The sequence below is a fragment of the Pinus tabuliformis genome, chromosome 3_1 (genome assembly GCF_031772625.1).
Source record: "Pinus tabuliformis cultivar Carrire ecotype Pingquan chromosome 3_1, CPIR1, whole genome shotgun sequence".
NCBI classification, from domain to species: Eukaryota; Viridiplantae; Streptophyta; class Pinopsida; order Pinales; family Pinaceae; genus Pinus; species Pinus tabuliformis.
Window position 1 is genome coordinate 49211955 of NC_142301.1, and position 26033 is coordinate 49237987.

The 26033-nt window shown below is 35.2% G+C and overlaps 1 protein-coding gene and 1 pseudogene across 1 annotated transcript; both read left to right on the plus strand.

Moving 5' to 3' along the window:
• The first annotated feature begins 3547 nt into the window (after nucleotides 1-3547).
• Nucleotides 3548-11475, plus strand: LOC149185707 (putative transcription factor bHLH041; annotated as a pseudogene).
• A 10557-nt stretch (nucleotides 11476-22032) lies between these two features.
• Nucleotides 22033-24526, plus strand: LOC149185708 (putative transcription factor bHLH041). The gene is made up of 8 exons (XM_089409114.1): nucleotides 22033-22100; nucleotides 22213-22341; nucleotides 22672-22771; nucleotides 22884-22898; nucleotides 23029-23085; nucleotides 23190-23687; nucleotides 23865-24338; nucleotides 24458-24526. Exons 1-8 carry the CDS (start codon nucleotides 22033-22035, stop codon nucleotides 24524-24526), a joined length of 1410 nt encoding a protein of 469 aa, XP_089265240.1.
• Nucleotides 24527-26033: the final 1507 nt, after the last annotated feature.

Here is a 26033-nt window from a genome sequence, read left to right on the forward strand (position 1 = left end):
ACGCCACCTGGTTACCAGGCGGCCCCAAGCATGAGACGAGCATTAACTGCGCTCCGTCGCCTGGATTGCAAGCGTGAGTGCAGATGAGCGAAGGGACGGCAATTCATTGCCTTGTTCGGGCTTCAATTACATTCTCAGGGTGCAGTTATGGCATACGAGGATCGAGAAAGAGCAGGGCAGCATAAAAATGGCAAGAATGTGGAATGTTTTGCATCAGGTCGAATTCGAATTTTGGAATTGGGATTTTGGTCGACGGAGCACAGAGTTCAGGTTCAAGAGTTCCCTTCAGCAATTGAAGGTGGTTTCAGGGCTGCAAAGGCGGGTGACGGTGATTTCACACCCTCCATCTCCTCCTCCCCGGCTCTGTTACGCTTACCTGCTTTCAGGGAAAACATGGTCAAGCTCAGACAGTGTCTCATCAGCCGACGAGGCTCTGGTAGAGGTGGAACTTCACGCCCCTCAGTCGCAAACCCACCCTCACGCTGCTGCCGTTGTCTATGCCATCAAGTTGCTGAGGCTAATCCCATCCAGTCGAGCCAGTTTATGGATTCTAGTAATCCTGATTCGGGCTCTGCCCCGCTACCTGCGTTTGGAACTGCGGTATTCTCCTTCAGCAGCGCCCAGGGCAATTCAAATATTCAAGCTCATGTCTCGGTCCTATTTCTGGAGGAACCGAAAGAGGAGATCGGGGAGCAACCCCGCACACAAGTTTATCAGGCTGAAAGTTCCAGGGATGCTGAGGGACAGTCAGAGGGACGCCCAGAGCCGGACGTCGTCCCACCACCGACTCAACCAGCGTCTTCTTCAGGTAAGGCCAAGGTCGATTGGGGCCCTCCCCCGGAAGGCATGTGCTGGATCTATGAAGAAGAGCCGGACGAATAGTCGTCCGCTCGATCAGGCGCTCACCCTCAGACAATGCTTAGGTTTTTCTTCGAATTGCTACTTTCACTACAATGGCTTAATGTATGTTTTGGGTGTCTTTGTTTGGTTCGAAAGTCATATAGTTCAATGTCTGTATACGCCCCTGCGAGGGAACATGATGAAGGTCTTCTTTTTCTCTTATTCGCCCCTGCGCGGGTTGACTAATTTTGCTCTCACTAGTCCTCAATGGTTCAAAGCCCCTGCGTGGGTGGTCAGTCTCAGTGATGGTGCCCCTGCGTGGGTGTTTAGTCTTAGTGGTGTCGCCCCTGCGTGGGTGTTTAGTCTCAGTGGTCTCGCCCCTGCATGGGTGGTTATTTTGATCTCTGTCAGTCCAGAGTGCCATCCTCGGCCTCTGGCAACTTGAACTCTTGACTGTAACTGTTTTCCTTTTAATGTACATAATAAAATAGCATAGTATTAACGAGAAAAAAAAAATAATACAGTAGATAATTTGAATAACGGTAATAATTATTAGTTGTTATTGATAAATATAAGTTGATTTATTATAATTATTTTTAAAAAGTCTGTGAATTTATATTTTTATCAAATATTTTTAGATTTTAAGTTGATGATATTTGTTTCCATATAATAAAGATAAAATTAAAACTAGTTTTAAATTTTATTATTAAACCAAAACGCAATTTTATCTTAAATAGTATGGACAATAAATGTAATATATTCATAGTTTTAATAAATCACAGACTTTTATTAATTTTAAACATAAACCCAAATATTACCGTCATTATATTTTACCTCTTATCCTTTAAAAAATTATTTTACTTAAAACACTTACCTAAAAATAATAAATACTTTTAGATAATTAATTTTAGACTCGTGTACATTTCCTCTCTAAAATATGCATCGTACATTTTTTATTTAAAATTTTAAATGAATTGTCAACATAATTGAAAAACCGTCATTATCATTTAAAAAATGACTTTACTTAGACACTTACCTAAAAATGATAAATACTTTTAGATAATTTATTTTAGACTCGTGTACATTTTCCTCTCTAAAATATGCATCGTACATTTTTTATTTAAAATTTTAAATGAATTTTCAACATAATTGAAAAAAGGTGCGGGAAATATTTAAATTGAAAAAATGTGCGGGAAATATTTAAATCAAAACGTAGAGAGTAAGAGTTAAAACCTGAACTCGACAATGGTCAAACAGTTTTATACTTTTTAGATATTTTATTTTAGACTTGTATACGTTTCCTCTCTAAAATGTGCATCAGTACATTTTTTATTTAAATTTTTAAATGAATTTTCAATATAATTGAAAAATATAGGGAAAAAATTTTAAATCAAAACGTAGGGACGTAAGAGTTAAAAAATGAACTCGATAAAGGTCAAATAGTTGTATTTTATCTTTTTTAATGTCTAAAGTTCACATTGGAAGATAATTCGAGAGCTGTTTTAAGAGGCGTGTGTATTTGTTTATAATTTAGCAACCATAAGTTTTTTTTCCAGTACGAAAAATGGCGATATTTATATTTATATAAAGAGTATATACATAGTGTGTTCAGAGAAAATGCATGAAGCAACAAGAAACTGTGCTGTACAGAGTACAGCAGATTACATACCTCATGACTAAAAAAACTAGTAGCTTGGAAACAGGTTACATACCTCATACGCTCCGCGAAGCCCTCTGATGAGAAAGCGCCGGAACCATCGAAACCACCATAACTGAGAGCCAGAACGACATATATGAACGCCACCCGCTTACTCGTATCGGACAGAACACGGATATGGTATTAAGTCAGAGAAAAACCAGGTAAATGGAGAACCATGGAGTGTCCCAGCAAGATGTATACAGAAACAGAAATGAAACACGGCCTTTTAACACAGAACAGGAAAGGCATAGCCTTCCAGACCCGTGTCCCGAGTCGCTGGACGCGTGGAACAAATTCCAGCTCTGGTAAAAGGTATGTGACCCGAAACGCTGCGTGTATCCACCAATGAACTGACGACGACGCATTAAGTTTTTTGGTCCCCACCATAGTTATGCCGTGTGTCGAGTTAACATTTTAGGCATGCGATGTACCTGAGCTTTTAGTACGGGGAGCACTAAAAGCTCAGGTACATCGCATGCCTAAAATGTTAACTCGACACACGGCATAACTATGGTGGGGACAAAAAAAACATAATGCGTCGTCGTCACTGGTCAGTTCATTGGTGGATACACGCAGCGTTCCGATGGTTCATTGACGGAGCGCCACGCGCAGAGCAGAGGTTCTACTCCACGTACGACCAATGGCGGCTTCTACTCCGCGTACGGCCAATGGAACCAGTCTAACGACCTTCGATCCAGATTCAAATCTGCATAAACATTTTCCCGCCTTCACACCACTTCCTGCCTTGTTAACTCTTCAACCCTTTTCCCATTTATACAATCACAAATCTTACCTCTCTCCGCACGTTCACACATCCCGCCAGATCGTGCCTTAGCAACTCTTAAACCCTTTCCATTCTATAAAATCTCAATCATCACCACATTTTCCTCACGGCCTCTGTATTTCCACGTCAGCGAGATCCACAGGCAATTCCTTCTCCGCAGGGTTTATGTTATCCAGATCATGGACTTCATTTTCTACCTGGATGGCCACTCACTCCAAGAAATAATGAGAAGCGTAGTGGTACATTTAGAGTGGACCTATATTGTGCTGCGGTCGTTGGATCAGCCACCACGGTAAGTTTCTTTCTCTCTATTCTTGTGGCTTTGTGCCATGAATATCAGTCGACTAAGCTGCATTAAGGGTATTACATTTTCAGAGAATTAGCATGTAAAGACGGATGGTTTAACCCGGAAATGGAAACTGGTTCCTCGATGGCCCCGTCCCAGAGTGTAGGGCAGACCCTTTTCAATTTGTACAAGCTTTGTCGCTTTGCTCTGGACGCTGGGTAAGTTTAATCCACACTCACACAATGTAGGCTCTGTGCGACCGAATTAAAAAAGTTACATATCAGATTTATCTCTGGTTTTATGATCTTTTGATAGCCCTCTAAAAAATACGTATTTCAGAGATCGTGTTATATATATAAATGAAATTAAAGATCTCAAGAGTTAAATTAACAAGTAGACCAATTTAGTGCATTTAAAAATACGTATATTTTAGTATATTTTTTTAACTATTTTTAAATAATCAAAAGTATCACTATATATATAATTCTATGGTCGAAATTGCCAATAATATATGGTACTAAGTTTTCTGTCTGCTGAAAAGAATATCAGCAGAATTTTAATCCATTGTAATGCATGGTCCAATTCAGAGTTCCAGGTTTGGCGTTGAGTCAACCGCCATATGTGTGGTTAACGGCAAATGACCTCCCGCGCTTCAGCTCTAATGAAAGCCAGGAAGTGTTCTACATGGTAACATAGATTTCCCTTTCAGCCCACATTCAATTTCTTATTTCTGGCGTAATATTTGACGTATATAAAATGCTTCCTATGGTGATGAATTTATTATTTCTTTCTAATTGGAATCGTCTATGCAGGCCGCTGGTATTCAGGTGAGTGTTTATACTGCCTGGCCCGTTTCAGACACGTGGCAAGATGCACTTAAATTAATTGTGGTTTCTTCGGTCGCCCTCTTCCCTTTCCCTGACATTTCATTATTTCTTAAGACTGCTGTATTCATTCCCTGCGGAATCGGCGTATTAGAGCTCGGAACAACAAAATTGGTGAGACATCATATTAATAATTATACCCACCCCAACTATGGGCCCATCTACTACTCATCTGCATTCTTTTGATTCCATGCTGAATTCAATGGTTTCCCCTTTCCCTTGTATGTTCAACCGGATGAGCAGAATAAATTGCGATTTTCAAGCCTTCTGGCTAATGTAATTGTGTCACCCAACATTTCTGTCCCCATGCCCATGCCTATTCCTGAGACGAGCATATTAACTCCTTCCATCTTGTTCTTCGCTGCTATCACGCTCCATTGACAGTCATGAGAGTTCATCCATGGTCTCTTATGTACAGTATCCCACTATGTTTAGAGGTGATCAAATCAGTATACTGCACGATACCCACCAATTTTCTATGTCCATCGCGGAATTCGCAAGTGGTTTGCGTCCTTACCTGCAACCGTTGCAATGGCCGTCTTCTTCTGGGCTTTTGACCGGTGGCTTTGATCTTGAGACTTCCTCAGCGTAGCTTAGCGTTCCAGGGTTACTGCTATTCCCGCAAACCAGTCAGGCCAGTGGTTTCCCTGTTGCCCCATCAACGGGGAACATGATGATGAGCGCATTTGACATATGGAGACTGCCCAGTAACACGCGGAGCCAGCCCGTGGTTGAGGGGTCAGTGCAGATTAAAGAGAAGCCTAGCAATCTTGAGGAATATTCATGCAGAAAGATTGGGGCAAATCTCAATGTCTGGGAGTGAAAGACCACCGGGGGAACGGTTTCTAGCGGTCAGATTCATCATGTAATTTCTGAGCGTAGGAGGAGAGAGAAATTGAGAGAGAGCTTTGACGCATTGCGTACATTCATACCTCGTGGCGCAAGGGTACGTTCCATGAAATTTTTTTGTTTTGTTGGTGTAATGAAATGAGGTTTTATGGCCATCCGTTGACCTTTGGATTTAATTTCTATAGCTATTGAATATATATGTAATACCCAGCAGTTCTTCCCTTAAATTTAAGTTGGAAGTAGGGACAAAAAAAAATTGAGTTGTTGTTAATATATTTGCAGAAAGACAAGGCTTCCATATTGGGGTACACTAGAGAGTATTTAATTAGTCTCAAATCGCAGGTGGAAGAACTTGAAGAGAGGAATAAAGAGTTGGAATCATGCCTGAAATTTCCAATTCTTTTTGGCTGTCAAATTAAAATTTGAGGACGATTTTGCATTTTTTTATCCTTCGTTTTATGTTTTAATTAAATATGTGAGTGTCACAGAAACTTTATTTTAACAATTTTTGTAAATTTATTCCACAACACACAATAAGTCATTAAATGGAAGCTGATAATGACGGTTGTTTATAATGATTCTTGTTAAATTGAAATTGTAGATTTGCAGTCTATCAGATTCAACATTAGATGATTCAGGTCCATTCAAAGATACTCTCATTAGAGCATCTAGTGTATCCAACCCAAGCCTCGATTTTCTAATGTCCTTGATGATGTTTTGCTTAGAAAATCCCCTTTCACAATCCACTGTACTTGAGGAATAGTGAGGACAACTTGCCATAATTTCATCATATTATGATAGGTTTTGTGCCACTGTTTTGTGTTACGAAAGACTTTCCATGCTTCTTTCATAGAAAACCCCTCACAAGCCAGATTTAATGAATCAACAAAAGGGTGCAACTCTCTTTTACAAGCTTTAACATCAAATAAAGCTACAAATCCAACATCACTTGATACGGTATGTTGCAAATGTTGAAAAAACTTTAAAAATCAACGCTCTGAATTTTTCTCACGACTACGACGCTCTTCTGAATAATAACAAGGGGTGAACAATTTCGCTGCATTAAAAAGATGAAGGTCTAGAAATCTTTCATTCAAAGAGTCTATGAGAGTCTCTATATAACCTTCAGTGAGTTGCTGACAACTCTCTTGTGTACCTTCAATACAAGGTTTCATAGATTGTTTCCTTGCTTCATTGGATTCAATATCCATGGCTGAAATAGAGATGTATTGTAACTCATGTCTATCTACAACTTTCCCTTCATCTTTAATATCAATGTATCCATTTTGAGAATCATTTAAAAACTTTGAAAGATAAGTTGTGCCTTCTGCAAATGTCTCTTTTCTCAAAAGCCATCTGGATAATGTGCTTATAATTACTTCAAGAGCCAACCCAATAGTTGTAATGTCTACATTTTCTTCTTGAAAAGTCACATTCAACTTGTTCAATTCCCCTAGCACATCAGCAAGCATATGTAAACAAAAATGGACAGAATATATTCTCGTCTTATCGTACCAAGATGAAGTTTTTTTTTCATTTTTCCACAAAGTTAAAATTGCTGGCATAAGCTTCACAAGCCTTATAATAACTTCCCCCTAGATAACCATCTCACTGAATGTATTTGTAGAACATCAAAAACATCAATTTGCATGACTCTAAGCAAATCATTAAGTTCACTATTTCTCTTTGGAGAGTTTTGAACCCATGAATACACTTTGTTTACAATTTTTCAACAAATAATAACTCAGGGAATTTCTTAGAAGCATCTGCTGCTACTAAAGACTCACGATGAGCCACCACAATGAACTGTAATAAGGTTTGGATTGTTCTTTCTCAAAAATGAAACATAGCGATTTTCATGTCCAATCATTACTGAAGCTCCATCTGTAGAAACAACTATCAAATTTGTATATTGAAGGCCTCTAACATCTCTTAATTGATTGACAATATCATATATTGTTTTTCCTTTTCCATCTACTACATCTTTGAGCTTCATAAACTGCGAGATAGGTGGCCCAAGACCCTTTGAGTCTAAATATGTTGCATAAATAACAAGGTGTTGCTCTAAGGTTCGATCAGTGCTTTCATCAACCATCAATGAGAAGAAAGGACTTTCCAACATATTTTTTATCTGAATCCGTTCAAGATGTTTTGATATGCAATATATAAAATCATTTGCAGACTTACGATTAGTGTATGAAGAGTACTCTTGAGACTTTGGCATATTTGGAGTTTTTGCATCCATTAGAAATTTTCAAAGCTTCTCATACTTTGATAGAGATAAATCTTCTTGACAAGTGAAATATGATATTTTCATTGTAGAAATCACTCTTTCCTTATTGGCATCTCTCATCTGTCTAATATGATCTGGAATTGGTTTCATCTTTCCCTCTAATGCATTAATCCATCTTTCCTTAGCATCTTTATGCGCCCGTGATTTTTCATGAGTAACAAGAGCATCATGTTGTAATGTGGTGCAACCCTTCCCTAAACCCCATGGTCCATTCATCCTATACTTCTCACAATAGTTACACTTCATAGTTATTTTATCATCAAACCTCACATAATTCAACCAAACAAACTTATTTAACCATTCCATGCGAAAATTGTCTTTTTGTTTGCACTTTCATTTCTGAATTATCACCAACCTCTTCTTCAACTTCATTTGTTTCTTCATCTACATCATGTTCAGAAGAACTTCCAAAAATTTCATGTAATTGTTGTTCCACATGAGCATTATGGGTTTCTTCAAGTGTTTCTGAATTCTGTTGAGTCTTAAAAGTTTTCCCTTTTGTCCATCCATACATTTCCCCAATTGTAACTTGTATCTTTCTCTTTTGAGACATTTGTAGGTTTGTGACCACCTGTATAAAATATATATATATAAACTAAAATTCATTAAATCAAAAATGAATATAACAATGGACAACATTGTAGAATAAATAAAAAGAACATAAATATATATCTGAAAATGAACTTCAGCCTACTAAAATTTGCATCCCAAATATGCAACACACCAAACAGAGACTCCAACACCATCAATTTATATATTAAACATCATAAAATTTATATATTAAATAGAATAAAATTTATATATTAAACCGTATAAAGTTTAAACAATAATTTAAAAAGATTCAGAACGATCTTAGGGGGTAATATGTGGCAAAGGACCCCAAAGGGAGTAGTTTTTTTTGCTGGTGGTAATATTATATATTGGAGTGAAATAAATTAATTTTGTAAAAAGTTATAGGAAAAACATGATGAAAGAAATTATTCCATTGTTTTATTTTTAAATTTATTTTATTTATTAATAAATTTTTATAAATTGAAATACACAAGTTTACCTGTAAATTGATTTTTTTTTGTTACGGGAATAAATCACCTTAAATAATTCGAAAAGTAAACCAAATCTCACTAATGTAATTAATTTGAAAAATATTTTCGTTCACACAAAATCTAAGATCTAACGCACAAATTTATTCACAAATCAATAAATATAGAAGGATTTATAAATAAAATGTGGATCACGGACCAATGATACGTGACTGGGGGCACTCGGCCGAAATTTCCAGTGGTTGTGCCCCGTTAAAAGACTAAAATCGAAATTCTCCATTATTACTTTTTCATATTCCAAGTTTTCAGTAGCACGCGGATCTCCAAAACCAGATTTTTTTGTCTCGGTAAATCTCCCTGTCATGTCAATGGGCATGTGCCCTGTGAGTGGCCATGTCATTATTAATATGAATGTGTCTGAAAGGGCAGTCCTTTAATAAAAATTACAGAGAAAAAAAAAACTGTGAATTGCTTCACATGAATCCATGCAGGGGTTAGGGTATGCGTGTTTCTGTTTGCCATGTTAATGAACTGTTCCAGTTTTAATTGTTGGAGAAAAAATCTGTTGGTAACAGCAACCATGAATGACATGCAAAATTAAAATTCAAAGTGAACTAAACATAAAGCATCCTAAACTAACAGCAATAGCAATAAATCCACCTCTCTCAATTACCAGCAAAGCAATTTATTTATGTTTAAGATCATTAATGACATTGTATAACACATCAGTGGACCAAAAACATTAACAATATCCCAACTTCCATGGATTGAATTTCCCAGAAATTGTACTAGTTTAAAATTAATTGAGCAAGACTCATGCAGCTTAGAATTCCACATAAAATATATAATCAATACTGTTGAAAACGGCTCTTATATAATTAAACCATGTATGAAACCCTGCAACTTTCAACGACAGAGTTGCTGCCGAGTATTATCAATTAATTGTTGTATGAGAAGACTCTAAAACACTGGTTTGACTAGTTTCCCGATTTCTGAGGGTTGTCACCTCGACCCCCATCTTCCCATAAATGATACACAAATGATGTGTTGTATAGATTTATGTAGCAAATTTAGACTCGAGAAAACTTTCAAAGGATAGAGCCGTTTTTATGGAACTTTAACTTGAATATAATGATAAATGGTCATTTTTGTTTCTTAATTAATATTGTGTTTCGTTTTAGTTTCGTTAATATTGTATTTTCGCTGTGACTATCAGAGAATAAGATGAAACGCGGACTCTCCAACATTACAGAAGTATTTAGAACTAGTAGAAATAAATCTTAACCGCAAAATCTATTAGGCGTGAAGTGGATATATGAACTTTGTCAAGGGATCCTATGAACTTTTCTAAATACAACTAAAAGCACTACAGATACATCAATTCAAATTCTTGTTATTAAAAGAATAACAACCTGGATATATCCTTTTCACTATTTGAAAAACCAAGGGACATTATTTTCAGACCGTAGCTGTCGTTACATGTGATATTGTGAAAAAATGAAAAAATCGCTTTCCGTACTTACCCTGTTTGCTGGTTTTTTGTTTATAGCTTGACATCCACGTCTGAACTCCTCACTGTAATTGGTATCCAAGATCACTGGCAGTCCTTAACAGGGAACCCTCCGAGACTGGAACCTGAGCTTCACTAGAGCCTGGAGGAATACGCACTACAGTCTGCGGCACTAGTGACTAGTAGATTGCAAGATCGTTGGCAATCCTTAACAGGGAACCCTCCGAAACTGGAACATGAGCTTCACTAGAGCCTGGAGGAATACACACTGCAGTGTGCGGCACTAGTGACTAGCAGATTGCAATTTGCAAGTCTCGTTTTAATTTTGAGCGGCGCCGGGCGGATGGTAGCTGGATTATTCAATGGTAAGTACCCTGTAGTACACAGTGGGATGGTGATGCAGTTAAAGCCTTTTATTTTAAACTGCGTGCAGCCGCCAGCGTAACGCGTTGTGTACCAGTGCTACTGCAGCACTACTGGTCTGGTGGTGACGTGGTCCCAGACTCCCATACTCCCGGTGGTGACGTGGTCCCAGACTCCCATACTCCCATTACAGATATTATAGATTTTTACGTTTTCTCTATGAAATTAGACGTCAAAACGACGGGTTGGAAAGGTATACCACACGTCTAACCTGACGTGGAAGATTTTTTCCTTGCCGTCAAATACATTCTGAAATAAAAAATACGTCCTGTGTGACGTCAAATTCCAGGCCTGGTTGGAATCAGAATTGAAGAAGCTCCCACGTGCTCAATCTAAGGAGGGTGCAGCCACCAGCACAGCCCTGCAACAATGTCAGGAGGGTACAGGCACTAGTACAAGCCTGCAACAACAGGGATCCACAGGTAGTGAGGGCAGAAAGAGCTTGGTGACAGTTGAAGGATCAAAGATTGGAGGCAGTGCTAGTACCGCTTTTTTTGATGAAATGGAAAATATAGCAGTTGTGGTCGACAGCCCTAGAAATACGATCGATTCGATGGTGGCGATGTTGGAGAGTTTGAGAGAAATTAGGGTTCCTCTTGCTTCCATGGCCACGTCCACAGCACATCATGAACACGATGAATCACACTTGAGATACCGAATGAGTGCAACCCTCAAATTGCAAGATCATGTAAGAATATAAAATATGATTGGCATTCTGGTTCCATTAGAAAGATATAGTTTATTCCAAGGCTTCGCCATATTTATGTTGTTAATATCTGTGATTGGACCGGAAATTTGCAGGACACGGAGCAGGTGAGGGAAGTTTTGGTGAGTATGGTGAGGGAAGCTAGTGAGCCGCCGCTGTAGAAAGGTCAGGTCTGGTCAATTGTTTGGATTCCTGACGTCCACATGCATCTAATTGCATCTCAAACAAATAATTATTAAAACTCCGCCTCGATGGCCGAACGCATTCACTTCGAATAATAAAGTCATTGTAGTTTAACGGATTTAACAATTCTATGGGGAAGTACATCGGAAAGAGTTTTGACATGTGGGGAAGTACATCGGAAAGAATTTGTGATGTGTGTTTTATTGCGGCAGTCTAACCCGTTTTCAAATTTATCTGGAAAACAATGGAAATTTCGACTTTATTGCCTGGAAATTTTGCCGCTATTGCCTTTTCCTTTTAAGTAATATTATGTTGCATGTCTCTCAATTTTTTTTGTGAAATGCATGGCATTGTATAAGATGCAACACAAAATAATATGAATAAAATATGAATACGTGGTTGTAGAGAATTTTTTTCTGAGAGAATGTCATGTGGTAGGAAAGAGTTTTTATATCATAATGTGGTTAGAAAATTTTATATGATATTGTTGGAAGGAAAAATCTTTTTTCCCATTGTGATGGAAAACAAGTTTTATACATGGTAAAGTCTAAAACTATATATTTTATAAATATAGGAAAAAAACAAATTTTATCCCTATAAAATGTGACGATTTTTTTCCTTTCTAATTGAGATATATCATAACATATATATGGGAAAAAATTATTTTAATATATTAAAAATTAAATCCTATAATTTTTTTTCGTATGTAAGGTAGTTCTCTTCTTTTCTATTCACATTAAACATAAAGACCAAATACACAGTTATGGTGGCCTCAACCCGCCCCTCGGGGAAACCAGGTCTGTTGGCCACCTCAGTTTACTGTAGGCATTCCAAAACCAAAATTTGGTAATTCTGTCCATACTAGCTAGATAAACATAACATCTAAAATTACTTAATAAGTTTCTATGCAGCATAAAACAGTATTTGTGAAGAAACAAAAAACCTCCAGTGTATCGTCCCCCGCATCAGCTCGTTCTGGTTCCAGTATCTTTGCTTGTTTCCATGGGGATATTCGCATGCTCTTCCTAGCTTGTGACCAAGCTTTCTATCCTGGACAGGGTCTGAGATATCTCTGCCAGCTTATTGTTCTGGTTGATCATAATGGTTTCGAAATTTTTCATTTCCTTCTGCACATTCGGGATTCCATTGGCAATTTCAGCCATTTCATTAGCAACTTGTTCCAAGGCCTTTGCCAAAAGACTCTTTAAAACCCAATAGATGTGCAGGGATCTTCTATACAACGTCTGTCTCCCTCTTGTATTGTCAAGGTCACTAACTATAGCTGCCCATTCTTCCGTTTCCGAGCCTGACTGTTCTTCAAGGACTCTTTCTTCCAGATTCTGAATTATCCGGCGAATGTCTTTGTCCGTTTCCTCATGGTAGGCACGGGCTGCCTCTTGGCTAACCGTCCTGGCAGATCGCCTCTCTCTATGTTGATTCTTGGGTTCCTCCACAGGTCTGTCACCCTGATTACTTTGTCTCGGGCGGCCCCTTCCTCCTCGACCACGCCTTCGACCCTGTCGAGCCATCCTGGCTTCTACCTCCTCCTGTTCACACACATCAATCACAGGTGTTAGATTTACAGTGGTTTCATTCTCTGCATCAGAAACCACTTGTCTCTTTGGAATTTCCTTCCTCATACTACTCTCCTCCTCCCTTTTTATGCTCTGTTCATGATCATCCTTTCCCGAGTTCAGGGGGTGAAGCGCTCCCTCTGTCTTGCGGGTCAGGTACCATTTTAGGGGGTCCATCGACAATTCTCCGGCTGCTATCTTTCCTTTGCTGCCATCCATGGCTGCCCCGTTCTGTTTTCCCTCATTACTTCTCCACCTCTGCCTCTGACTGCAGTTTCTCCCTCCTTCCTGGGATCTTTCCAAATTGTCTTCATACTGCAAAACATGAGGCCTTCCCAGTTTTCCGGGGCTCTTTCCACCTCCCATCTCATCCCACAACTGACTGTTATTCATTTTAGTGATAAAAAGGAAAACAAGTAAGGTGAGAAAGGCAGTTTGCACATACCCAAGCTTGCAGATTACCCTGGTATTGTTTTCCTCTTGCTCCTCAAGCCGTTCCTCCTTCACTCCATCCGCATTTTCATCTTCTTCGCCTCCCGTCACCTTCTTGTTATACTTCTTCACCATCCTTTTCCCCCTGACATAACCACCGCCATTTCTCTCCATCATCTGTACGCCTCTTTTCCCACCCCTGCCACTTGAAGTTTTATCTGACAGAGTATTCATTTCGTTTGTTGGGAGGGTGGCCTGATACCTGCGGTCATTTCCTCCTGTCCTGTCCTTATAATCAATGCCCTTTCCATAATCGCCTCCACGTTTCCTCATCCCGATCGGGAGAAATTAAATCCTATAATTACCACTTCACGAGATAAACAATATTTATTCTCAGCCTAAGTTGATTTTACATAACATATAAATATCCATATTAATAATATCATAATATCTATATTAATAATATCATTTTTATACCCGCCTAAAAAGGAATTTTAAGCATACATTGTGCGCACTTTATAAACAAATTATTTTTATATTATTCACCAAATCATACCATGAATAAATTGTGCACAAATAGCTTAAATATTATTTACCAAATCATACAATTAGATAAGTATATAAAGTGTTTATGAGATCCAACAATTTTTAAATTAAGAGATTCATTGTTGAGAAAATATCTTCACAAACAAACTAAATTTTAGATATTTACTAATGTAAGTGCTATTCTCAAGTCCCCCCCATAATCCTTACATTATTACATAAATCACAAACTACAATATAGAGAGCACATATTACAACAACATAATTGATTTTTGTTTGATTGGTCTTCATCAGAACTCACATCCACGTAGGAATCTCGCAAACATTGCTCTTTCTTCAGCGCCACATTTTCGAGTTTTCACTCAACCTCCATTTAAAAAATAGCTACCTTTGACCATCATTGACGAACTTTGCAATATCAACAATATTGACATCTCATCTTGTCAGGGCTTCCACGATAAAAGTTGTCAAGTAATGAACTATCCTATGGAACAACCACTATTTGTCAGATATTTGGATTTTGGATATCTGCTAGTTGTTATGAGGGTGGCCTAAATATTGAATGTGTTCAAAAGTTGAACAAACAATTTGACCTATCTCACACAAATGAATCTCATAAAAATAAACCATAACTGATGCTCTTGAAGCCCAAAGCACAATAAGAGCCATTCACGTATAACTTACTCACACAATTAAATAAGTGATATATTCTCTTGGAACCGAAGAACATTGAGGACCACTAGTTTACTTATATTCCTCAATTCATTAATTTGTTCTTCACTTTTTACAAATATATATATATATATATATATATATATATATATATATATATATATATATAGATGTAAAAAGTGAACATATATATATATATATATATATAGAGAGAGAGAGAGAGAGAGAGAGAGAGAGAGAGAGAGCGCATTAATACACCTTTTAAATCACATCACACTACACAACATGTTATCAATAAAAAAATCTTGCAGAATAGTTCCCACATCTGCTATGAATAGTGCCTCTTCGCCAACGAATATTCATCTACACATTCACTTAATCCATACAACTCAAGGTAAGTTTCTCCTCTCTTATGCATAGCCTTGTTTTAGGTGTTGAGAGAGCCCAACAAGTTGATGACTTTCCCTGTGTCGAAGCAGCAACGGTTCAAGCTACTGCGTGAATAATTGGAAATTGTATTCTGACACTTGATTCCATTATCTTGAAGCCTACTGTGTCCTATTCATAGATAAAACATGTCGAGCAATCTCTAGTCAAAACCTAGGGTCACATATTGTGTTGCAAACCCAAGATGCAGCGTTATTCTTATTATCATAGACTGCTACAAATATTTGTCTATCCATGACACATCTGACACTGACATATGATGCCTCTACCTAACGTTTCCTTATAGCACACCGAAGTGGAGGTAAGACATAATTTCAGGTCCTTGCAACTTCTCTAAATGAACCTCAACTTGCAGAAAACACTTTTCTGCAACTTTCAAAAAACAAACTTTTACAAATTCAATCTATCGAGAAAAAACAACTTCATAAAATATAAAACCAAATGACAAAGGATTTTGTTGTCCATCATCACCATTCGGGTGTAGAATTCATAGCTCCATCGCAATCTGGCTAGCTGACATAATCATGAAGACGCTTCCAACAACAATTGCAGTCTTCCTCTAATTATCAAAACCGATGGCGAGTTGACTCCATCAACAATCGAAGACTTCCTCCAATTATCAAAACCAATGGCGAGTTGAGTCCATCAGGTCATCCAAAAGAGGCTGTGTCAATGGAATTGAGGTCGAACCAAATCCTCCAGCCACAATGCTTGAATTTAGGCACGACTACGTTACTCATGGCAAAACAGGCATTCAAGTGACTATAAAATTCATGTTGTAGGTGACCATGTTCACAAAATTTTATTATGTAATTTCTTTGCTTCCTTTGTAATGGAGAAAGAAATATCAAGCTTACAACGCTAATGTCAAGCCAAAAAATGTGTAGAAACGAAGTTCTCTCCACAGTGTTGTGTCACTTACAAACCTCCACACATACTCCATGCAAAAGAAATACACTGTAAACTATTACTTTCACACTATAATATCTAAACCTACGCCTAGTCTATATACATAGAATTAATCCTCACATGTTTTTCATCTCCCTAGGCCCTCCCATGAGGGAGTCAAACCGTCAAGCCCATACAAACTCTAATACCAAAAATGAATTTTGAGAAACAAACATTGTGCAGAGGGTACACAAACAATTCCTATATAATTCACCAAATTAAACAATTACATCATGTATATAAAGCGCATATAAAATCCAACAATTTCTAAACTAAGAGATTGATTGTTAAGAAAATATCTCAATAACCAAACCAAATCTTACCTATTTACTAATTTAAGTATTATTTCAAAATTCTAAAATAAATATATTATAATAACTTTTTAGTCAAAATACATTAACTTTTAACTAATTGTTTCAAATATAAGGATTTTACGTTTTAAAATATTAAATGAAATATTTGATAATTATAATATTGAAATGACTAATTTTATTTACTTATTGGTTAGAATAAAAAAATTCATTAAAAAATAAATTTAAAATTTTTGTTTTATTGTAATTTTATTTGACATTTCAACTATACTATGTAACATAACTTAATTAATTTAAGTAACATGATACTAATTCTTAACTTCCATATCGGTTTTAAATCTCGCTCCTCTATTTTCATTTATCGTTTTACCATTGTTGTCGAGTCAGTCTTTTTATTACGAGGCAAGGGGCACTTTTTAGACTATTTTGTAAAACATAGAAAAAGGTGGCATTGGAGCCTATTTCTTTCATTTTCTTGGAAAGCATTAATGTGGATTTACTTAAAATCAATCAAGTTAGTTATACGTCAAATTATAGTGTGAAAATCATTTAGAAATATGTATATGGTACGTTTGGATTATTATGTCAATGTTGTTAGGTAGTGGTTGTTAGAAAGTGATATCTACTGCGTATGTTTTGGCATTATTTGACACTTGTACATAATATTTTTTTTTTGAATTCTAATATTTGCTATAGTTTATTTTATTTGTACTAAATATATTTGGGTTGACGTATGGCTGCCACCACCAAGGTTATAAAGACCGAAGCCATATGTTAGTCATATCCTTTGGCAGGGTCTCGTATTTTAAAGTTATCACGCTTTCAATACCATTTAAATATTAATGAAAACATAGGCAATTCCTCAAAGTGGGGCATGTCTATATCTTGATTTTGCTCTCCCATAAACGTATCATACCATGAATGACATATATTATTCAAGAGGGATATTACGACATACACATATTCCACATTTGTATCGGAACAATATTGTATAAAATGATATAATGATGATTAATAAGGATTATTAAATAACTATTAATAAGTATTATAAAATATTTCATGTTTTAGATCCGGAATTATAAATAATCGGATTTTTTTTTAAGACTCTATTATTATTATTATATGAACTGATATAACTTATTAAATATAAATAGTTTTGGTTGTTATTGTAATTTTCATAAACGCTCATAAATTTGTTTCATTAAATATGTTTTATGCTTTATGTTGAGTGGTTCGAGTTTTTAATAATTTTTTACTAATTTTGATAATATTGTATTGTTATTTTTTTTTTATTGTTGAGGGTTACACATTAAAAGCCAAAATTTAATAAACATTTAAACTTTTAATTTAAGATAGTTATATATTTGAATTAGACTGTGATACAACAAAAATTTATCATAATGCCCAGATCTATTATTTTAAAAAAATCAAGTCATATGTACCACAAGTTGCTACTCATATCTACAATGATAATTTTTTCATCATTTTGCACTTGTACCTTGCTAAAGTGACGGTGGATCTTAATGTGCTCTGCATGCAAGTTACATTACCTTCAGACAATATGATATCTAAAAGATAAGGTTTGGGCAAAATTTAAGAACGGTAAAGCGGTTGAAAATCGCTTCATACTCGTCCACAAAAACTGGTGGCATAACAAAGCACCAAAATTTTGTGGACTTGAAATACTTGGTAAGTATTGATTGGCGAATACTTGGTCACCGTGAGCTCAACTCGTCTACTGCACGATTCCTGAGTCATATTCGGCAGTTTTGCATCTACGCCCATTAAACAAAATCCGTAAAAATAAAACCAGGAAAATGAAAGGGGACAATACCCAACATCGAGAGTGAAATGGAAGGGGGCAGTGCGCAACATTGACAGTGAAATGGAGGGAGCCGATGCTGGGTACCGCCACTCCCCATATTTAAGTCTGCCTCCCCTCCCGCGGCCTCTCGTATTGAAGTTACAATTTTAATTTTATATTAATTAAAATTTTATTTATGTTACCATGTTTATATTATTTAACCATCTAAATTATATTCCTACTGAAAAAAAAACATCTAAATTATATTGATATTTTATATATCACTTTTTTTTAAAAAATTTCATATAAGTAATTTGGAATCAATATTCATTACAAATTTATTTAGAATTAGGGTATTGAGAAAAAATTAAATGGAAAATGGAAAACTTATTATAAGATTAAAAAATAATGATAAATCAATCAATGTTTGGATATGAATAAAAATGAATTCTTTTTTGAATTTCTTGTCATTCCTATTATTCTATATAGATGTGAAGTTTGGGGTTGCATTATTTCTAGATAATTACTAAGAAAGATAAAACAAATAAAAAAAAAATACTCTCTCCCATAAAAAAATATAGATATGACTAGGTATCTTATGTACAAGAAGAAATTAAACAAAATGGAGCTAAAAAGTTTCATAAATTCAGTTCTAACTCTAGACAAATCTGCCAACTTTAGCTCAAGTGGGAATGAAATAAGCATGCCTAGTCCTAGCTTGATCATTGGGGGTAATGAAGAGATCATTTTGGGGAATAAAGATAATAAAAAGAAAGGAAACTAAGATATTATAAGGAGGTGATCAACTACAATATCCAAAATGTTAAGAAGAAAATGAGCATTGTCAAAAATAAGAAACAAATGCTCATGAGCTTCATAGTGAAAGTGAACCTTTGTCAATTCCAAAATGCCTTCAATCTCGAAATTGTTAAGAAGAAAATGAACATTGTCAAAATAAGAAACAAGTGCTCATGAGCTTCATAGTGAAAGTGAACCTTTGTCAATTCCAAAATGCCTTGGGATGAAAGAGTTTGTCACCTTTGCCATACTAAGGGGGTTGAATATGAAAAACACTTTCTCATAAATAGTCTATTTTCTACTCACATTCTATTTAATTTTCAAAATATTTGGCCTCCTTAACATTTTAAGTTAGTAAAACTATGGTGACCTTGGAACCCTTCTCTTACTTCTTATAAAACATGGAAATAAAATGTTAAAAGATATTTAGTAATCTCTTACTGGACCATATTTATTTTAGTGAATGGTAATCACCAACAACATCATTAATAATTTTATATTAAATTTTTTATATATAATTATTTTTTTGAATTAATATTTTTAAATATAATTTTATGGAATACTATTTTTATAATCTAGAAATCGGTTCTCTTCTACATCATTATACCATGCTAGATCCATCTTATTTGTGAATCTATCAAGCCTCAAGTGTTATTAATTATAATTATAGTACACATCTAAGTGCAAAAACTAATAACATTGAATTTAATTACTTATTTTTATAACTGTATAGTAGGGAAATTTTAACACACACACACACACATATATTTTCTAACTAATAGATGAAATGATATAAAATTTGTAAGTTTAAATTGTTTAGTTTGCAAATTTTAAGTGCCCAAAGCTCTAGGGTGCTAAACGTAATTTGTGTATTCAAAATTGCATTTTAAAGAACAAGAAATCTCATTCTTGACCAAAAAATCATTTCATCTATTAGTTATATATATGAAAATATAACGAATTTATAACCAACATAGATCCATTTAAGCACATATCTAACATGATCCGAGAGGGATCAAATATCTTCACATGCAAACTTCTTTAACGTTCAAAATACAATATGTGATTTTTTAACCATAAAACTTATTTTTTTTATGATGTGTACATAATTTTTTAACACAACATATAATATATACATAATTGACATTAAAATATTTTACATAACATTTACATCAAGACATTTTATCAGCGCAAATTAAAATGTTGAATATTTTATTATATACAACATTGTAATATTTTCTTTTAACAAATTTTTTTCTATATATAAATATATATGAAGTTTATATTGACATAAATTAATTCACATAGATCTTCAAATAATTTATTTAAATCATGTATTCAAATATTTTTGAAGTTTATATTGACATAAATTAATTCACATAGATCTTCAAATAATTTATTTAAATCATGTACTCAAATATTTTTTGAAAAGTATTAGTTTTAAATATTTTTTACATTTCTTTTACTTTTAATTACTTTACATGCATAGCATTTTTATCATAACCGACATTACTTTTTCTGTTTAGATTATATTTTATTTTTATTTTAAGAAAAACACATGTCAAATCTATTTAAAACATGAATATGCTTATACATCTCTTCATATTGTAAAATAAACCTTTAAACTCCATTTTAAAATAATAATAAAAATATATATATTTTTAATTTATTATAATTATTTAAAAAAATCACATAATTTATAAAAGTGTGAATTTATATTTTTAACCAATAATATTTTTAGATTTTAAGTTGTTGATATTTGTTTTCATGTGATAAAGATAAATTTTTGACTAATTAAAACAAGCTTTAATTTTTATTATTAAATCAAAATGCAATTTTATTTTAAGTAGTATGGACAAAAATCTAACTTCCCTTATATTCATAGTTTTAATAAACATAAACCCAAATATTACGGTCATTAAATTTTAGCCTCTTATCCTTTAAAAATTTATTTTATTTTTAATGGTCAGACAGTTGTATACGCTTTAGATATTTTATTTTAGACTTGTATACGTTTCCTCTCTAAATTTTTCGTAAGTATATTTTTTATTTAAAATTTTAAATGAATTTTCAATATAATTGAAAAATATAGCGGAAATTTTTAAAATCAAAACGTAGGGACGTAAGAGTTAAAAACTGAACTCGATAAAGGTCAAACAGTTGGTATTTTATCCTCTTTTTTAATGTCTTGAATTCACTTTGGAAGATATTTGGAGAGGTGTTTTAAGAGGCGTGTGTATTTGTTTATAATTTAGAAACCATAAGTTTTTGTTTGGAATTTTATGCATCTGTCGGAATATCAAGGAAAACTTGTGGTTTGTAGTTTTTATTTTATTATTTTACACGCATTTAAAATTTATGGTTTATATATATATATATAAGTTTTGTCAGTTTGAATATTTAATTTCACATGTAATTGAGTTATTAGAAGTTTTGTAATCGTTAATATTATATAAAATTAAATTTTATCTAATATTGACTCATCATACGTTAACATTTTTTGATATTTAATTTCAAATATATCTGACATATCATTAAGATATATATAAATTATTAATTAATATAATTAATTAGTTTATCTCCTTGGGTTTTGCAGAACTCATCATGGCGGCTGGTCGTCGCTGTGCGACCAATGGAACGAGTCTAACGACCTTCGATCCAAATTCAAAGCTCCATCATTTATAATTGTTGTAAACATTTTCACCTCCTGGAGCCACGGCCCATGACACAACTATATTTCCCGCGTTCACACCACTTCACGCCTTATTGAATCTTCAACCCTTTTCACATCTATACCTCTCCCCCGTTCACACATCCCGCCAGATCGTGCCTTGGCAGCTCTTAAACCCTTTCCATTCTATAAAATCTCAATCATCGCCACCTTTTCCTCAAGGCCTCTGTATTTCCACGTCAGCGAGATCCACAGGCTTCCTTCTCCGCAGGGTTTATGTTCTCCAGATCATGGACTTCATTTTCTACTTGGATGGCCACTCACTCCAACAAATAATGAGAAGCATTGTAATACCTTTAGGCTGGACATATATTGCGCTGTGGTCGTTGGATGAGCCACCACAGTAGGTTTCTTTCCCTCTATTCTTATGAGTTTTGCATCATGAATATCAGTCGAATAAGCTGCATCAAGGATATAATTACATTTTGTATGATATTTTTGGTTTACATTTTCAGAGAATTAGCATGTAAAGACGGGTGGTTTAACCCAGAAATGGAAACTGGTTCCTCTACGGCCGCGGCCCAGAGCGTAGGCCAAACCCTTTTCAATTTGTACAAGCTTTGTCGCTTTGCTCTGGACGCTGGGTAGGTTTAATCCACACTCACACAATGTAGGATCTATGCGACCGAATTACAAAAGCGGTATATATTTCAGAGAGCGTGTTATATATTTAAATGAAATTAAAGATCTCTGCGTTAAATTAATAAGTAGATCAATTTAATTTTTTTATTTAGCGCATTTAAAAATACATATATTTTAGTACGTTTTTTTTATAATTATTTTTAAATAATCAAAAGTATCTCTGTATATATTCTATGGTCGAAATTGCCAATAATATATCGTACTGAGTTTCCTGTCTGCTGGAAAGAATATCGGCAGAATTTTAATGCATTGTAATCCATGGTCCAATTCAGAGTTCCAGGTTTGGCGTTGAGTCAACCGCCATATGTGTGGCTAACGGCAAATGAGCTCCTGCGCTTCAGCTCTAATGAAAGCCAGGAAGTGTTCTACATGGTAACATAGATTTCCATTTCAGCCCACATTCAATTTCTTATTTCTGGCGTAATATTTGACGTATATTTGATGAATTTATTATTTCTCTCTCTAATTGGAATCGTCTATGCAGGTCGCTGGTATTCAGGTGAGTGTTTATACTGCCTTGCCTCGTTTCAGACACGTGGCAAGATGCACTTAAATTAATTGTGGGGGAACGATTGGTACTCCTCTTCGGTCGCCCCCTTCCCTTTCCCTGACATTTCATTATTTCTTAGACTGCAGTATTCATTCCCTGCGGAATCGGTGTAGTAGAGCTCGGAACAACAAAATTGGTGAGACATCATATTAATAATTATACCCACTCCAGCTATGGGCCTATGCACTACTCATCTGCATTCTGTTGATTCCATGCTGAATTCCATGGTTTCACTTGTAGGTTCAACCGGATGAGCAGAATAAATTGCGATTTTCAAGCCTTCTGGCTAATGTAATTGTGTCACCCAACATTTCTGGGATTTTGACCGGTGGCCTTGGTCTTGACACAAGTCTAGTTTATCCAGGTTCCTCGGCGCAACTTAGCGTTCCAGATCCACTGCTATTCCCGCTCCCGCAAACCAGTCAGGGCAGCGGTTTCCCTGTTGCCCCCTCAGCAGGGAGCATGATGCTGAGCGCATTTGACATATGGAGACCGCCAAGTAAAACGTCGAGCCAGCCCGTGGTTGAGGGTCAGTACAGATTGAAGAGAAGCCTAGCAATCTTGAGGAATATTCATGCAGAAAGATTGGGACAAATCTCAATGTTTGAGAGCGAAAGACCACCAGGGGGAACGGTTTCTAGCGGTCAGGTTCATCATGTGATTTATGAGCGTAGGAGGAGGGAGAAATTGAGGGAGAGCTTTGACGCATTGCGTCGATTCATACCTCGTGGTGCAAGGGTACGTTCCATGAAAATTAAATTTGTTGTTGTAATGAAATGAAGTTTTATGGCCATCCATTGACCTTTGGATTTAATCTCTATAGCTATTGAAAATATATGTAATAGCCAACAGTTCTTCGCTTAAATTTAAGTTAGAAGTACCAAAAAAAATGAGTTGTTGTTAATATATTTGCAGAAAGACAAGGCTTCCATATTGGAGTATACGAGAGAGTATTTAACTAGTCTCAAATCGCGGGTAGAAGAACTTGAAGAGAGGAATAAACAGTTGGAATCAGAATTGAAGAAGTTCTCACGTGCTCAATCTCAGGAGGGTGGAGCCACCAGCACAGCACAGGAGGGTGCTGGCACTAGCAGAAGCCTGCAACAACAGGGCTCCACCGGTAGCGATCAGGGCGGTGACAGCTTGGTGACAGTTGAAGTATCAAAGATTGGAGAGAGTTCTAGTACCGCTTCTTCTGATGAAATGGCAAATATAGTAGTGGTGGTCGACAGCCTTAGCAATCCGACCGATTTGATGATTGCTCTGCTACAGAGTCTAAGAGAAATGAGGGTTCCTCTTCTTTCCATGGCCACGTCCACAGCACATCATGAACACGATCCATCACACTTGAGATATCGAATGACTGCAACCATCAAATTGCAAGATCATGTAAGAAATATATATAACTCCATTGCCATTCTGGTTCCATTAGAGAAATATAGTTGTATTTAAGTCTTCGTTATATTTATGTTGTTATTAATATTTGTGATTGGTCGGGAAATTTGCAGGACATGGAGCAGGTAAGGATAGGGTTGGTGAGTATGGCGAGGGAACATGGCGGGCCGCCGCCGCCGTAGGAAGGTTTGGTATGGTCAATGGTTTGGAACTTTGGACTCTCGACGTACAGATGGATCTAATTGCATCTCAAATAATTATTCAAAGTCCGCCTCCTGGATAGATGAGCTTAATCAATTTGAATAATAACATCATTGTAGTTTAATGGTTTTAAGGAGTCTGTGAGGGAAGTACATTTGAAACAGTTTTGACGTATGAATTAAATATTGTATCGTGATTGTGATAGATTGCATACAACGATTGTAAGTTCCAGAAATGGAATTAATTTGCTGTGACGGGGTCGGCATGTGTGAAAACCTATAGGTCTGTTTTCAAATTACAACGCTGTTTGTAACTATCGTTTATTATTCAAAGTGAAAATGGTACACAATTAGAATGTTCATGCAAACCTCAATTTCATATGTATTATATTTTTGAAAATATTTGTTTTGTGTATCTAGGTGGGGTATGATTGTTGCAGGTTTCTTCAAATTTTATATGAAATGAATGACATTATGTAAAATGAAATATTTTATGGAACAATAAATGCCATGAATGAAATGAATGATTGTGTAGAGAAAATAAATGCAATGAAAAAGTTTTTTGTTTTGTTTTTTTTTTATTATTATATTGTCCTATTTGTGAAAAAAAAAATTACAGGTGAAAACTATATGTTTTATTAAAAAAAATCCATAAAATATCACAATTTGTTTTTCAATGAATTACTATATATCATCAGAAAAATATCTTTATTATAATTTTTTAAAGACTTTAAATACTATAATTACCACTCCACGAAATAAACAATATACATTATTGTCGTAAGTTGATTTTACCGAACATATAAATATCCATAATAATAATATAATAATATTTTATACAGTTATATAATAAATTTTATTGCATATTAATATAATTATACTTATTTTTAATGTATTTTCCTGGCAGGTGTATGGGATCATCTGCCCTTACTAATACCATGAATGGAGGGGTAATCTTTAAGTTTAATATTATATAAGAATATAATATATTTACTATTTTACAGGGCTTAGGGGAGAGTTTTTTTATTGTTGTGGAGGGCATCAAAACTAGTTATAGCATTGGTCTCACATATCCATAAACCATAAAAAAAATGCACATAAATAGTTTATATTAAGTTATAAGTTATATAATTTATTCTAAAATGGGTCCATATATTGATTGGGCCAACAAGTGTCAAATACCACATCACAAGTTGACAAGACATAATGTGCCAAGTATCTCTAGCTCTGAATTACCAAATAAGTCAAAATGCACTACAAAACATTCCATTGAATTCTATTGAGGAGTAATGATTTGAGGACACAAAAAGTTAGTTGGGTTGAATAAACGGTGTTATGTCAAAGTTGTTACAAAAAAGAAAAAGGAATAGCTCTTCCTGATAACTCATATTTTTACCAACTAAGAATAAAATGAATTCCAAGAACAAAATGAATGAAAAGAACAATGATTTGAGGACACAGAAAGCTAGTTGGGTTGAAGAAATTGTGT

Bases quoted from the DNA above. Each gene is read 5' to 3' on its own strand.
- LOC149185708 (XM_089409114.1), top strand. From the start codon at position 22,033: ATGAGAAGCATTGTAATACCTTTAGGCTGGACATATATTGCGCTGTGG. The intron at 22,342-22,671 runs GTAGGTTTAATC...GGTCCAATTCAG, and splicing joins CGCTTTGCTCTGGACGCTGG to AGTTCCAGGTTTGGCGTTGA. The intron at 23,086-23,189 runs GTGAGACATCAT...TTTCACTTGTAG, and splicing joins AGCTCGGAACAACAAAATTG to GTTCAACCGGATGAGCAGAA.